The 17,643-nt window shown below is 34.6% G+C and overlaps 1 protein-coding gene across 1 annotated transcript in view; it reads left to right on the top strand.

The window, feature by feature from the left end:
• LOC106476256 (neural cell adhesion molecule 1-like) overlaps positions 1-17,643 on the top strand; it is a 59,392-nt gene that overhangs the window by 23,258 nt on the left and 18,491 nt on the right. Inside the window, exons 2-3 of the mRNA XM_022381236.1 lie at positions 13,735-14,070; positions 16,823-17,122. Of these exons, the coding sequence (XP_022236944.1) occupies positions 13,735-14,070; positions 16,823-17,122 (636 nt within the window). The remainder of the gene's footprint in view (positions 1-13,734; positions 14,071-16,822; positions 17,123-17,643) is intronic.

Below are 17,643 nucleotides of genomic sequence, written 5' to 3'. Positions count from 1 at the left end.
TTTTAATGAGCTGATTTCAAGATTCACTTACAGACACAGCATGTTGTGCGTATGTTTCGAAGCTGATAAAAAAGAACCCCTCTTACTACATTGATGACCAATTAGAAAATGTTTAGCACATTAGTGACAAAGAATTAAATAAGAACTAAATACTTATGTATGTAACATTTATTCATAAATCGAAATCAATCATTTTTCCTACAATGCAAGAAATACACGCACCCCCGACCTTATTGAATAATTAACGTCTGTTTTTGAGAGGATAGTAGCTGAAGTATGACCTCCAATATAATTATATACTATTTCGTTAAATGTTAAAACGTTAAAAACCATATAATCCGAGCGTTTTCGAAAACGTGGACCTTTTTTTTTCCTCAGGGGCAAACTGTTAAATGTTATTAGACACAGGCAAACTTTATAATAGCATTACTTCAGTTGTACAAAAATGTTTTTACACGTATATATAAGTAACGGAAACCCTTATTGCTCATACACATATATACAAGAAACGGAAACCCTTATTGTTCACACACGTTTATACAAGTAACGGAAACCCTTATTGTTCACACACGTATATACAAGTAACGGAAACCCTTATTGTTCACACACATATATATACAAGTAACGGAAACCCTTATTGTTCACACACGTATATATAAGTAACGGAAACCCTTATTGTTCACACACATATATATACAAGTAACGGAAACCCTTATTGTTCACACACCTATATATATATATAAGTAACGGAAACCCTTATTGTTCACACACCTATATATATAAACCTTTCCAACCAAATCTATAGAACACGACAACTAGATATGTTTTATCGAATATGTACATTATTGTTGTTTTCACGGTGAACTATCTACACACTGCCCACCGCGAGGAATCGAACCCTGGATTTTAGTGTTGTAACCCCCTAAACAAACTTCTAGCTTTCCTACCGAGGGATAATATTTTTATGCCTGATCTATGCTTCGAATCGCTTTAGTAGTAAGTAGTTTTCGTGAAACTACACATGTAGTGAGAAGATAAAAAAAATCCTTATTATTCTGTTCTTGAAATGCTACCCTCCTCCCCACTATTGTGCTTGATATAAGTACTTACTGACAGAACACTCGCCTACACTGGCAGAACCTTATCTATGAGACGAGTATTGCTTGAATTTTCAATTAAAATTCAGTTGGTTTATCGTCTTCTACATGGACCAAGTTCTGATGAAAAAAAAAAAACCTTCTGGATGATGGATGACTGACATTGTGAGAAAACAGCCTGTCATCACTGTCTGGTCTTTTCTCTTATACTTTGTGCTTAATCGGACTTTTGCCAGATGAATATTATGGTTGTGGGAGTGCATATTTATCTAAATAGTTTTGTTTCCTTGAAATATTCTTCAGATAATTTATACCTGAACTCTACATATACGTCACGATACAGTCTAATTACTCTACCAGAACTCTACGTATACATCACGATACAGTCTAATTACTCTGCCAGAACTCTACATATACATCACGATACAGTCTAATTATTCTACCTGAACTCTACATATACATCACGATACAGTCTAATTATTCTACCAGAACTCTACATATACATCACGATACAGTCTAATTACTCTATCTGAACTCTACGTATACATCACGATACAGTCTATAATTATTCTACCAGAACTCTACATATACATCACGATACAGTCTAATTATTCTACCAGAACTCTACATATACATCACGATACAGTCTAATTACTCTACCAGAACTGTACGTATACATCACGATACAGTCTAATTACTCTACCAGAACTCTACGTATACATCACGATACAGTCTAATTATTCTACCAGAACTCTACATATACATCACGATACAGTCTAATTACTCTACCTGAACTCTACATATACATCACGATACAGTCTATAATTATTCTACCAGAACTCTACGTATACATCACGATACAGTCTAATTACTCTACCAGAACTCTACGTATACATCCAGGTACAGATGATCACGGGAGGCTAAACTACAAATCAACCATTTATTGAAGAAGAAAGTGTTTAGTATTTGCTTATCATCATGAATCTCCGATAGAGGAAAGTTTTATGTTTCTGTAAAGAAAACATTGAAATCATAGAAGACGTCTTGTCTTCATCACTCTTGCTCCCCAGTGGCACAGCGGTATGTCTGCAAACTTACAACGCTAGAATCCGGGTTTCGATACCCGTGGCGAGAAGTGCACAGATATCCCATCGTGTAGCTTTGTACTTAATTACAAACGAAGAAACGTTGTAACGTACACTGGAGAATATGAGTATTATTTCATATATTTAATTATTTATTGTCTATTTACTTTTTGGAATGCAAAAGTTTTTGCCCATAGTGAAAATGGTAGTAAGGTCATACATAGTCTGTTTTATTAGATGTTCAAGAAACTTTTATTAAACTCTTATCCAATGACGCTGAAATATACATCATATTGTAGGGTTCATTATTAAACATAAAATACGACGTACATTTTTAGAGAACAAATAGCCTCTGACCCGAACCCCGTCACCTAACATGCTCGCCCTTTCAGCCATGGGGGCGTTATAATGTTTCGATCAATCGCATTGTTCGTTGGTAAAGAGTAGCCCAAAAGTTGGCGGTGAGTGGTGTTTATTAGCTGCCTTCCATCTAGTCTATCACTTCTAAGTTAGGGAAGGTTAGCACAGATAGCCTTCGGGTAGCTTTACGCGAAATTCAACAAACAACTCATTTTTATTCTGAAGAAATAACAATTATTTCGAATTTATTATGGTTCACGTTCCGTTGTCGCGAATATACGCTACGCACTTTGGGACCGTGGGTGCGCTATAACAAATTACGGTCAAATCCCACTATTCGGTCAGACAAACTATTCCAAAAGTTAGCGGTGGGTGATATTAATTAGCTGCCTTCTATATTGTCTAACAGTTTAAAATTAGGGACTCCTATTCACGGGTAGCTCTTGCTTAGCCTTGCGCAAAAAAGTGTAAAAGCAGTACGCAAAATTTGTTTTTTAAATCAGGTTTCTCCAAAGCATCATTTCCAATGCTGCAAATGTCCTTAAGAAGCTGCTACGCTATATCATGGTCTGTATGGGTGTAAAGTGTTTTTGCTTTAATTTAGATGTGGCTGTTAGATTTCTTTTTATATCCAACAACCACTCGAAAAAAATTCTAAAAGTGAGCTACTCACACGTGACTGCTTGCTCAACAAACTGCGCATACAATGTAAGGAATAGGCGGATGGTGTTTGAAGTTGAATCGACAACGAGGAAAGGTTAGCAAAAAAAAAAGCTTTGCTCCACTCGGTTGGCATCTGACCCAACACTTGTGGTTACCAGTACTGACCAGTAAACAGTGACATTATTTTTGAATAGGTTTGTTCATATGAACAGTTAATGACAAATTGATTTTCACCAGTTTCTCTCTGCAACGTTTGCAGTTGACGACACCATCACACAGCTGTTCTCGACAGGGTGTCCATCACAACAGGTTTTGGAGTGCGAGCCTGAAACAACAGGTGTTAAATAGAGAAGGTTACTCAGGAATAGCTACTGGCACATTTACAAAATAATGGGACTCGTAGCCCCAAGAAACGTTACAAGTTCATTGTTTTTCAACAGGTTGAAGAAGTTAAACATGAAGTTGGAACGAAAAAGTTCAGAGAAATTAACTTAGACACCCTACATTTCACAAAGAATTTTTCCACTGTAATTGGGCATAATGTTATTTTCAGAATAATTTATTATACTTTATTATTATTTATTCAGTGTTTTGTGTTATTCTACTAAACATAATGTACTATCGAACCTTATTTGTCAGAAGTTCCTCATCAACACATGGAAATAAATATCTATATATATCTATATATATATATAATACTATGTTTTGGGTGATTTTGCTTGTGATTTCAATACGATGTTATCTATTCGTAGTAAAATGTAGAATAGTCACGTGTACGAACTGAGCTTGTTATTTTTTAAATTGTTTTAATTATTTTCCGTTGTTCAATTCGCGTGGTTACAGTTTATGTTTTTACATTCACAAAGAAGATCTTTACAAAAATGTATGTGAAATAGTTTGCTGTTGCTTTTAAACTCGAATGGCATTTACATAACGAATGCCCGTGAACTAGCAGAACGATACATCCATGTGTAAGTTAAGCCTTTGTATCCAGATTCGTAAAACGAACTGATAAAGGACGCCAAAAATGCTGTCCGTGTATTTACATGATCACTAGGAATGTTTCTGTTAAAGTTGCTATCTCATGATTTTAAATTTCACTTGACCTGTTCACGAGACTGTATTTGGAAAATAGGAGCTTCAGAAAGTTACAAGAAGAAAAACTACAAAAAAATTTTTCTCAGATTTACACGTTTCTCAATTTTCATTTACTGATGCATTTAAATCTTTGAAATTTTGAAGAATTCTGGATAAATCTGAAACTATGAATAGCTTTATTTGTTTTGAACTTCGCGCAAAGCTACACGAGGGCTATCTGCGCTAGCCGTCCCTAAGTTAACAGTGTAAGACAAGAGGGAAGGTAGCTGCTCATCACAACCCACCTCCAACTCTTGGGTTACTCTTTTACCAACAAATTGTGAGATTGACCGTAACATTATAACGCTTCCACGGCTGAAAGGGCGAGCATGTTTGGGCAGATGGGGATTCGATTTTTGTTTAAAATCTTGTAAAATCGTACTTAATATGATCGTTAGTTTAATAGATGCAAAATTATTTTCATCTTTATAAAACAAGTTGATGGTCATTCCTCTTAGATTTACATATCCGGTTAAAAGTGAGCTTTAAAGGGTGTATAACTGAAACTAACCAATTAGGCCTAACAAAAGAAATTTAGTGTTGTTGCTATTTGACTACCTACCTATTAATGAATTTTAACTATTAACAATCATTTTGTATTATTTCTAAGCAACTGCCTGTAATTAAACTAAAACACTTTTATCCCGCAAAATGGTCATAAAAACGCAGCTAAAGTAAGAATTTTAATGAAAAACGCCCCCTGCACTTTGAAATAAGTAACTTGGTATAATTTAACAAGTATCAAATGTAGCCTAATGCATTGCTGATGGATTGGCGCAATTTAGCTGAAAGATAGATAGCACTCATTACCCTCGGTACCCATAGCTCCCGGCTTAATTGACCATCTGGTGTTTCAGGGGTTTAGAGCCCACACACCACTACCTTTGTACCTGATTGTTGCAAGCCATCTCAGACTTGTCTCATTTCAGACCTATAAAACTTCAAGTCATTTTACCAATCTTAACATTAAAATGTCGTGTAAACTGTAGTGATAAATAGTATATTTTGCTCTAGCTCTCATTTCCTATTGGAGGGTGCAAACTACAGATATTCGATAATTAACACACGTGCGTAGCCAATCAAATCGCTACAAATGTAAAGAATGAGATTTCGTGGAAACTTCAAAACTTCACTAAATTATTTTTGTTCTATTGCTGTTTTTGTAGCAGCAACTTATTTCTTATCAGTATTATTGCGGGTCGCGGGTTCGAATCTCCGTCACACCTAATATGATCGCCCTTTCAGACATGGGGGCGTTATAATGTCACTGGTCAATCTCACTATTCGTTGGTAAAAGAGTAGCCCAAAAGATGGCGGTGAGTAGTGTTGATTGTTTCCTCTCTTATCTTCACTTCAAAATTACGCAGATAGTTCTTTGTGTAACTTAGCGCGTAAATAAAAAATAATCTCCGGGTTTAGTTCGTTTATACTGAACAAATATAGTGTTTTCTCTGTTTGAGCTCATATGGGGTTTTAAGAACCAAACTTTTGGAAAACGTTTCATGACCAAAAATTGAATATTTTCAAGGCTGACTGTCCTAGTGACGAAAATACGGATTTTAGAACACCAGCGAGTAAAGATATGGAGTTCTTAGGGTCAAAAAAAAAACAAAAAAAACGAAACTATAAAAGATTTGGTTTATTGATTCGTTTTTGAGAATAAACTCAAAAATAATTCACAACGATTTTAAAATGATTTCAATAAATCATAAAACAATTTATATTATAAGACTAGTTTTTTATTAAGGATGAGAAATTCTGTGAGCTTTGTTAAATCTCTCACAGATTGAAGTTAGGATTTGATCCCTATTCACCAGATGTGCAAAGCAAACAGAATTAACATGCTTTTAAGTCAGCACTTAAGATTTTATCAGCAAGTTAAAATCAGCCGTTTGGACTTCTGCGTCACGACTTTGTTTTAACTGTCTGGAAATGAGATTTCTCCGAAGCAGGGGCGTTGCTGGTTATAATGATAAAACAAGAGAGAGAGAGAAGAAAAAAAAAAGACTCGAGGCTTAGACTGGTGAGCAATTAATTTTAGTGAGGAATGATCGATAAACTTTTACATTTTAAGGGCTTGATCTTTTCAAGAGATGCGCCCCTGATGGATTTCTTTATTCGTATCTAGTAAAATACGCATAAAACACAGGAAACTGTTGAATAGTACTTTGCTATGAAGTTCTTTGTCAGGAGCTCTAGTGCGCTATGCTCACAAGTAGGTTAAACCACGAAAGTGATTTCAAAGTTCACTCCGTCAGCCATAATCTAACACACTGACATTAAAAAAGAATAAATCTTGCAATTTTAGCTGTCTCCCTCCCCTAATTTTAGTTTAAGCTTCTGCATTTAAACGCATTGGTTCTGAGTTAACGCATAATACCCAGCGTGACTCGATCAACCTCCAACAAAAAAGGAATAGTCCCCCCCCCCGTATTGTCTACGCTCTGTAATTATATTGCCTCACGGCTATGTTAAGCAGCTTCGTGTTGCTACTGGTATTTCGCGCATACAGACTATTTTCTTCTCTAAGGCTAAATGCTTAACTTCAAGGACAAGCACCTCGAATCACAATGGATCATTAGAATTGGGGCTGCGAATATACTTGTTTTAACCGTTACCTAGGTAGCATACACATAAGCATGGAAAAATTTGATGTATTAAGAAAATCTACGCAATATGTACTTATAAAAGACAAACAAATGGATATTTTGTGTGCAATCATACTTCAAATACTGTGCGTTACATAGAACTAAAACAAAGTATTCATCATACTTCAAATATTGTACGTTACATAGAACTAGAACAAAGTATTCATCATACTTCAAATATTGTACGTTACATAGAACTAGAACAAAGTCTTCACTATGCTTTACATATTGCACCACTAAAATTATTTACATGGATTTTTAATTAATTAACCTTAAATAAATATTAGCGCTTCATATCATTTGAGTTTTGAGAATCTGTTGATTTTTGGTTTTGTTCTAAGTGCATAGCTTACTCTGATTGTAAACTGTTATTAATTCTTGTCCGTGGTGTTGTTTTCTTCTAGTTGTGGCCTTAGATCATCACGGTTATAAGTACATTTTCTTTGGTATTTGAATTAGTGTTACTAAAACTACCTTCACTTATGACGATAATTACGTCATAGTTCGTGATCCGCTGTCGCAAAAAAAAAAGAATACTGCACTTTGGGGCCGCGAACTTGCCAGTCAAATTCTACTTGGGCGGTGGGGGCCGCTGACTATCTGCTTTCTTCCTTGCCTATCAGTTCAAAATTAAGGACCGCTATGTCCAGATAGCTTTTGTTTAACGCAGACCGAAATTCGAAAACAAACAAAAGGATGCTGAATAAGCAACAATCGGATTATTTAATGTTAAGCACGGGTGCATTTTTTTTTCCTGTATAAAATAATTGTTTCAGTCTTTGACTCGAAACGGCGCACTTATCACGTCACTGTTTTTTTCTATGTTATCAGGAAGGAGGAAGCTAGATATGAAATAAGTGAAGAAATTATTCAAATTAGCTGAACAGAAATGTTACCTCTTTTAGAAAAAGCACAGATTATTTTGCCAAGAATGCTTATAGACAAGCAGTAAAACAAAGGCAGCTAGCTATCTTTGCTGTCATCCAACCGTGTTTAAACATGTTAAATTAGCTGTGACTCCAGGAAATTTTAGAAGTATAACATTTTCCATAAGTTGCCTTACTCTTTTTGGCTAAGACATGTTTTTAATTTCCTTAAGTTTTCATCCAAACATTTTCCTGTGAATAACAAAAGAGCAGCTTAAATTTACTTATTTTATTTAAGTATTTTATGTACAGTTACTTAGCTATTTGAACACATACAGATACGAGCCGGACGTGACTCAGTAATTAACATGCCCTGACTGTGAATTCCAGGTTTATTGACGAGCTGCTTTCCCTGTAGTTCATTACTCCAAAATCATGGATAACTATGCTTAGATAGATAGGTTTTAGCGAAAAATTTAAATAAATAAACATATATAAATTTAACACATGTTTCGCGTCTAAAGTTACAAATGAGTGAACTTTTACACAAGTCTGTCCATTTCTATCGGTTATCTCTATCATTTGCTTTAATTTGTTACTAGCCCCCCGCTGGAACAGCGGTAAGTCCTCGGACTTTCAACGCTAAAATCAGGAGTTCGATTCCCCTAGGTGGACACAGCAGATAACCCAATGTGGCTTTGCTATAAGAAAGCACACACACACATAACTTGTTACCAACAGGACTGTTCTATGTTTAAGCGAAACAAAAACGAATGCTTACCGTTCAAGTCACCTGCTATTTATTTTGTCGTCCTTATTAGCACGTTTCCCTTCATTTTTTATTAATTGTTTTGTTTGTAGATTACAATTACAATATTCGCCAGTATCTTAGGGTGTGTGTGTGTGTGTTGTCTTAAAGCAGGTTATCACACAGTGACGTGACGTTGCAGTTAATAGTTTCTTCTGAATTCAAAAATTATTGAAACTTGTCTCAAACGTATAAACATACGAGTATCTTTGGTTGAAAGTGTTTGTATAATGTGGGCGTGACTTTGTATAATATATGCCTAATCTCTTTCAATATTTCGGAGTTTAAACTAAAGAAAGAACTACTCCTCACAATTTCTCAAGTTCCAAACTTAAAACATACAGTTGCGTCATTTCCTAAGTAAAACTGAAGTTTGACATATATGCTAATTGAGGTTACGACTAGGATGTCAATAGATATATCGGTAATAATCTCGACAAATCTACTGTTTCTGGATCGCAAAAACTAATGTCAAACTTATCATTCTGATATCTGGTTGAACAGACAGGATCGTTAGTTGTAATAACTGGCAGTTCGACTACGTGCATAATAGGACAGTAAATTTCATTACAGCGTTGTTATTGGGTTTAGGTTGCGACCAACTATTGTGAAGTTATAACTACATTGAAATGGAAGATATGAAAAGTAAATTTTCCTGATTGCATTGCTTCAGGCAAACAAAGTGCCTGGTCTTGTTCTTAGTTAAGATTCTGACGGTATTCCAAGACGTGTTAGAAGTAGCTTCTTACCAATGTCTGTCTTGCACTTGTTACCGCGGGCAATGTCTTATAGTTAAACCTCCTCCCTTAGTAACAGAAACAAAGTTCCTTCTGGTTATTTCAAATGCGCTTTTAAAATAATGAATGCCGCCTCTGTCTCATACACCTTTTGTTTCAAGGCCGAACTGCTTTGTTCTGCTGGTACCACCATAAGTCCTCTTTGATGTTTCAAGGCCTAGCTGCCCACATTTCGGTGACCACTTCGAGAGTTCGAGACGGTTAATTGGTCAAATACCAAATAAAGTAAACAACGGGCGTTTTGTGCAATAAATGCACTTAGGTTTTTTGGTGTTTCAAAAACACCGACTTGTTTGACGCTCTAACAAAGTATTTCAAGATGATTTCACCGACGCTGTAACAATTGTAACGCAGTTCCCCCTGTCCGTTAAATTTGTTACTTTCCTCAAAGCATTATTAACCTAAATCTGCATATGGAAGATATTCGGATAAAACTTATCTTCCACCATTTTGACTGTCAGGCATAGGAAGACTTGAGCATACCGCTAAGGAAAAAGCAATCGGATAACGATTTTATTTGTTATCACTTACTATGTAAAATGTACAGTGTGAAGAAGTATATAAAATTTGTTACGAACAGCATATCTCCTTAAAAGTTAAATTATCAGAAATGTCCATAATTTTAGACACTCATCATATTTTTCAAATACTAACAATTTCAAAAGTTGCACTCCCTGGTGGACCGGCTTGTGGGTTTATATAATTCTAAAATTCGGAGTTCGATCCCTACAGTGGGCACAGCGCAGTTATTTTTGGTTATATATATATATATATATATATTTCGATTAGTTTTAACCTTTTTTTTTGTTATTGTATTCTATAATCACGAAAGAATGAACATTGCCCGTTGATGAAAGAAAATCATGTACATAAAAAGTTTCTATTCAACACCTGGCGTGCATCATGTAGAGAAGAGTTTCGTATTTTTTCTTGTTTCTGATAGAAAAAAACAAACATGAGATTATCTTGTACCTGATTGGATTAGAACTAGATGGAATGTCGGAAATATTTGGGCGGTCGGGTTTAGCGATGTGTAAAGGAGAGACTTTCCTCTCTTAGCCATTGCAGTCAGGGTTGATATTTTCAGAAACTGATATGCTGTTTTCGACAATAAAATCGTATTCGCTTTGCAGCAATTGTTTTACTTTTTGTCGAAATTAAAAAACAACAATTTGTTTTATTATCTTATTTTCGTTTGCTATTCTCAGACGATTTTCTTACACTGTTGAAAGCCATGCTCTCTCTATTACACGATTCATGTTGGTTTTTTTTTTTTTGCAACATCTCGAAAAAAGGTTTTCGGTTGATAATAAACCACTAGGGCGATGTGAATTGGACTTGCCCAAAACATCCAGTGTGGTGTTACACCCCACTGGGACATAGTCATCAACTGACACTCGTTTTCTCCCTTTGGTACCCTGTTGAGATGTCTTTACAAACCCTCTAGTGGGTAACGTGAACGAAACATTTTGAAGATCGTTATTACCATTTCTGTTTCAGTAAGTCTTACTGAGGATCCTCAGTGTTATAAAGCACAAGGAAATTAGAAAATAAAACACAAATATTTACCATAGATAGCCGTAATTTCGTAATTACACAGTTCTTATAACTAACGGGTGACGGTAAAATTGATTTTAATTAACAATCATACGCTTATTGTTATATCAAAACAACATCTGGTTTTATCTAAAGATTATCACACTTTATTCTCTCTTGGTACAGATGTATGTACGTTTAGCTTTTTTATCGTTGTTTTTATGGTGGTATGTATTCAATGAGGACATGTTAATTATAATTCACTGTTTGGTTAGAAACTGTATTGTATAATGGAATTTACATGAATAGTATTTGGATGAAAAACTTGCTCAATCAGTAAACAAAAAAAAAGTCATTTTTAAAGTTCAGAACAGTGGTGCGTGAAAGCGTCCGTTATCGGCTGGTGAACTGTAGCAGTGTTGTATAAGGTAGTTTTATTCCTGCCTAGTAGGCTACGCTTTGATGTATATATTAGATACGTTGGAATCACACCTATGACAACTAAACGTTTAAGGAACGATATAATTTATACGTGAAACCAGTTCAAGAAAGAATACAAAAGTTCATACGTGAAACCAGTTCAAGAAAGAATATATATATAGTTCATACATGAATACTTCCTGTTTGATAAGTGATCATATTTTTGCTTCTGAAAAACCGGTATTATTATTATTATCCTTCCGTGTAGCACCTACCCATCATTTTAACCCCCCCCCAACCTTTTCATGCAGTTGTTCTGTATAACTTGGTAGAACTAACTAACTTAACAACCTGTTTTAATTCAAGTATTGAAATCAGTCATCGCCTTCTGATTTAGTAAATGCGATCACACGCAATACACAAGATAATTGTTTCCTCGCTGGGACAGCGGGAGTCTACGGATTTACAACGCTAAAATAAGGGGTTCGATTTCCCTCGGTGGACACAGCACATAGCCCGATGTGGCTTTGTTATAAGAAAACACACACACACACACACACTACTAAGGGTACGCTTATATTAACTCGAATGTCTGATTTTGTGGAGTTAGTATTCAAACTTTCGTTGTGGCACAAAACACGCACAATAATTCAACTTATAGTAATTGTACTGAAGAACATCATTATTTGAAACAAATAAATCAATTTTTATAATATGCTTAACTGTTACTTGAAATTTTGACACGAATACGATCCAAAAATGTAAAATTCAATTTCGCTAATCACATATAAAACCTTACAAAAACAAAGCATAAAAATAAGTGAGTTTGCATGTGCATTTCCGTTTCACTACCGTTTCGCTAACCATATATAAAACCTTACATAAACAAAGCATAAAAATAAGTGAGTTTGCATGTGCATTTCCGTTTCACCACCGTTTGCTTATGCAAGAAGCTGTTTATATATATATCTATATATATATATATATATATATATATTGTTACTGTGTCTGCTAAACCATGTACGAACGGTTGGTAACAAGAAAGAAACCCATCTGGGCTAGCACTTCATATCAAAGTCTAACAAGAACCAACAACTGTAAAAACGCACGAGTGATTCAATATCCAAGTGTTTAACTGATATCCAAAAGTTATGTCTGTCTCTTACATACACCGCTAAAGGTTGGTTAACCTAAGCGTTGTGAACCCAATATCATTCGGTCAGAGTTTTCAAGTATAACGTGACAGTTGTTTTAAATATAAATGTGACGATATTTGACAAAAAAATATACCGAATATTATTTATTGAAATACGCTGTGTATTTAATAAAAAAAATCGTAAACTTTATACCTATACGTTTCTAGAAATAACCAAGAACAAGGTTATTTTTTATCATGGGAAAATAAAAGATTACTGTTAAACACGTGTTTCCTGCATCAGCTTCGGCAAAGTAGACATTTAGACACTTGCTAATAATAAACTATTAGTTCAAATAGTAACTGTGCATTGTTTAGTGATGAGGTTGCTTAGAAACATATTTTAGACGATTAGCTCAGATGATAACTGTGCATTGTTTAGTGATGAGGTTGCTTAGAAACATATTTTAGACAATCAGTTCAGATGATAACTGTGCATTGTTTAGTGATGAGGTTGCTTAGAAACATATTTTAGACGATCAGTTCAGATGATAACTGCATTGTTTAGTGATGAAGTTACTTAGAAACGTATTTTAGACGATTAGTTCAAAATTGTAACTGTACATTGTTTAGTGATGAGGTTGCTTAGAAACATATTTTCGACGATTAGCTCAGATGATAACTGCGCATTGTTTAGTGATGAGGTTGCTTAGAAACATATTTTAGATAATCAGTTCAGATGATAACTGTGCATTGTTTAGTGATGAGGTTGCTTAGAAACATATTTTAGACGATCAGTTCAGATGATAACTGCATTGTTTAGTGATGAAGTTGCTTAGAAACGTATTTTAAACGATTAGTTCAAAAATTGTAACTGTGCATTGTTTAGTGATGAGGTTGCTTAAAAACAAATATTTTACGAGTATGCATATCATCAATTTTCATCTAATTAAATTATAAAAATCTCTCTCTAAATTTTCCAAACTCAAAATTTTCACTGTTAACGTGTTGCATTTCATTATTTTTCAAGCTACATTATTTGATGCTATAGTGATTGATTTATCACCAAAAAAAAATTAACATGTTGCACATTTCTCTTCGAACTAATTTTTTTTTTTTGATGTTTCGTTTCCGTAAAAGACGATTATTTTCGTACCTTACTTTTTTTTTTTTTTTTTTTAGGTCTAGTCGTCACACAGGTGCTTCCGAACGAAACTAAAGATGTAATGGAAGGGGATAACGTCCGGCTACCGTGTAGGTTTAATCCATCATTTGCTACGCGCAACATTCAGTATTACTGGAACCGAAGTAACCGAAACGGTAAAGACGTGACTGCAATTAAAGAAGTTTCATTCGATGCTCACTATGGCGTTGAATTCGCACCTCACGAAGGAAGGTATGACCTGGTCATTGCACGTGCTGACTATGAAGCAGATAATGGACAGTTCGACTGCAAGCTGAAAGAAGGAGGCAGTGGAGATGATATTTTTGTCCAAACGTTTCTCGTCACTGTACTCAGTAAGTAATTTTAAAAATCCATTGTAATAATACTCAGTGTTTGTCTGTCCTGAAAATGCGCGCTTTTCTTATTATCTAAATGCGCATGCACTTTAATTTCAACGAATGTAAACAAAAAGTGGATATAAATTTAGGTAGTAGAATACAATCATAAGATTATTTATTGATTGTACTAAATACGGTAAATTTTAGCCCTAACTAAACTAAAGTAAACAACGTACATGAGTTACAGTGTTCATTTAACTCTATTGTTAAGCCTAAGACAAGTGGACTTATAGATTTCGATGTCTGCGATTAGAATTATTTTATATTATTCTAGAAATCCTGTATTTAAAGAAGTACTGTTGAAATAAAGATACTAATTTGACTGCAAATATTTTGCGGGTCTCTGCTCGTACATCCATAATGTATTATTACTCTTTCGAGTTGGGAGTAGCTTAGCAATTAACATGCTGGGCTGTGGGTCGGAAGGTTCCAGGTTCAACCTCATGATATACTGCTGAACACGCTCCAAACTTTCAATTGTGGGTGCGTCATAAAATTAACCGTAAATTCCGGTATTCGAATATATATATAGACATTTAGGCGGCGGGTACTGCTAACTGGTTGTCCTCTTTCTCAGCATTTGAAAATCAAGGATGACTATGTTTAATTCTTGAGATCTCTGATATGTCCGTTTAGTCCGGTTGAAAGCATAAATAGTCTTAATTTCTTCTTAGCACTAAATTGTTTTATTTTCTTCTTAGTGTTTTACCTTTTTTTTTTACTTTTATAAAACAGACATTTTCCCGCTTTTTATAATCATGTGTTTTCAAGAATGAGAAACCTGTACATTAAACCGCCTCATGTTACATTTTTGTATCATTATTCAAATTTATTTACACCTTTTTTTGTGTGTGTGTGTGCTGTTTTTATTTACTCTTTTGCCACATTTCATACATGACATTCATTGTTTTAATGATATCAAAGTCATAAAGGACAGAAGAACCAGTTTAGGAACAAATAAGAAGTAATTAAGGTAGTGAGTGGCTTGTGGACAGTAACCTAAAATGTTCATACTGTTTTTTGTTGTTGTTCTTTTTCTGAATCTAATAAACATTATTAATCTCCCAGATTCATACAAGAGTCTAGGATTCTATCTTTGTTGGACAATATTTACAGTACTAACATAACACGTTTCTTCAATATAATACTAAAACTGCATAAACATTATAGTTCTAAGTCTAGTCCTTACTTTTGATTTTTGGAAGTCATGTTTATTGTTTGTAGTTTTACTTCTTACAGTAATTAGTTGCGATATCATTAATCCTTCAAAAACATGAGGAATTGATCCCGTCATGACATTGAGTTGTTATTATTAATGTTACACAGTTGTAAGGGTTTCGTTTGTTTGAAGTTAAGCACAAAGCTACACAATAGGCTATCTGGGCTTTGCCCACCACAGGTATCGAAACCCGGTTTCTAGCGTTATAAGTCCACAGACATACCGCTGTGTCACTGGGGGGCCAGTTGTAAGGGCAGCATTCGGCAATACTACGGTGGTGCATGACTGTATCACCTTCTATAATCAGATCGTATTCAAAGTCGTGTTTATTACAAAATATTTTGATACTAATACAAAAAAAAGGCAACTGATAATCGTAAAATCTGATCTTATTTACATATCAATATGTGGATATTTGGCAGTTCGTAAATAGTTGTTAGTAAACAAAAGCATTAAATAGGATAGTCAGTTCCTTGTTAGAAACTGAAGGCGACCTTGCGAACATATATCTCAAACATAATTAACTTGAACCATTAAGTATCTGACATACTCAGTATTATCAATAATATAACATCATTATTAGACTCACTCAGTGAAATAAAACCAATTTTGTCTACCAAACGGACTCCTTTTAATAGTTTTGTATTCGACGAGGAAGACTATTTTATCACTCAAATTATGGACTTTCACAACCAGTTTTACATTTCTGGTTGTTGAAACACCCATTGTAAAAACACTAACCAAAACGTAAGGGCTAACTGATTCATTTTTCATGTAATATACACAGGGGACACCTAGCAGTAATTAGTGAGTCGAATTGCAATATTGATAGCATTTTTGTCTTTGTGTGTGTGTGAATTGTGTGTTTATTAGGGATCCTGTAGTCAACAAAAGTAAAGAAATTTGGCACATAAGTAGTTTATCAAAACAAAAAGGTTTAAAATGCAGATATGGTCGGTAATTCTGGAAGTTACTAGACTTTTACTGCTTAGACTCACAATCAAAGTAAATATTTGTCGTTCGGAGTAAATGACGAGGACTTTAACCATCTGGTCATTTTCCAGCTAGGTAAACAGCTGTTGCTGCTGTTTACAGAAACCTTGACAAATAATGGTTGAGAGTCACCTTACCTTGGCCTTTGTTCTTATGTATTTAACGTTATGTGCCATGGAAAATAAAACTAATTTATAGATAAAATGCTTCCAGGTTTGTATATTTTTCTTAAGCGGGAACCTGATCTTGCAGCAATAAACGTATAATGTGAAGTAAGTGTGAAAGCTAAATGCTATTACTAAATTATTCTTGCACGTAAAGTGGCACCTAAAACAATAAGTAATTTGTTTTGATGCTGTAACATTGTCACATTATTTCCCGACGATATTCAGAAATTGAAAATAAAAATAGTAAACAAAACAGTTTCAAATGTATACAAAAGTGAAATTGATTGATGATGTTTATAACAATTTCATTTTTTTTTCTTTATTCTAGTTCCTCCAGGTCCACCGGTTGTCACACCCAACAATCCAAGTGCCCGAGAAGGGGAACCATTTGTTTTAACCTGCTCCAGTCAGGGTGGATCTCCTGACCCTGTAATTCAGTGGTATCGCCAGGGTAACCTTCTAGAAGGACAAATACAAAATGGTAACTCACGGGACAAACCTACAGCCAGTGTTCTGACCATTACTCCGGGAATGGAAGATGACGGCGCCTCCTACCGGTGTACTGCATGGAATCGAGCAATCCGAGAGGAACGGAAGAAAATGGTGACGGTTAATCTTCGCGTTCACTGTATGTTACCTTTTTCCTTTCCTGTCTGACTGTCAGTATCGTTACCGAGTTTTAAAAGTTATGTTTTATACGTAAACTCCGCGTAACTGGTTATTTTAACAAGAAAAGACTACAATAGTTTGTGTAAACATACAATACAACGAAACTGAAGCGTATATTTCACAAACATTTCAGCAATATTAATTAATTCAAGTGCGGTATTGCGTAAAACTAAACAAACAGTAGCAAATCCTGTGTTTGATAACTTGTTAAATCTTGTGTGTTTGATAACTTGTTAAATCTTGTGTATTTGATAACTTGTTAAACCTTATGTATTTGATAACTTGTTAAATCATGTGCTTTATAATATGTTAAATCCTGTGTTTTATAACTTGTTAAATCCTGTGTTTGATAACTTGTTAAATCCTGTGCTTAATAACTTGTTAAATTCTGTGTTTTATAACTTGTTAAATCCTGTGTTTTATAACTTGTTAAATCCTGTGTTTGATAGCTTGTTAAATCCTGTGTTTTATAACTTGTTA

The sequence above is a fragment of the Limulus polyphemus genome, unplaced genomic scaffold (genome assembly GCF_000517525.1).
Source record: "Limulus polyphemus unplaced genomic scaffold, Limulus_polyphemus-2.1.2 Scaffold154, whole genome shotgun sequence".
Classification (NCBI taxonomy): Eukaryota; Metazoa; Arthropoda; class Merostomata; order Xiphosura; family Limulidae; genus Limulus; species Limulus polyphemus.
Note: the sequence above shows the minus strand (reverse complement) of the source record. Positions and strands in the feature narration are given on the sequence as shown.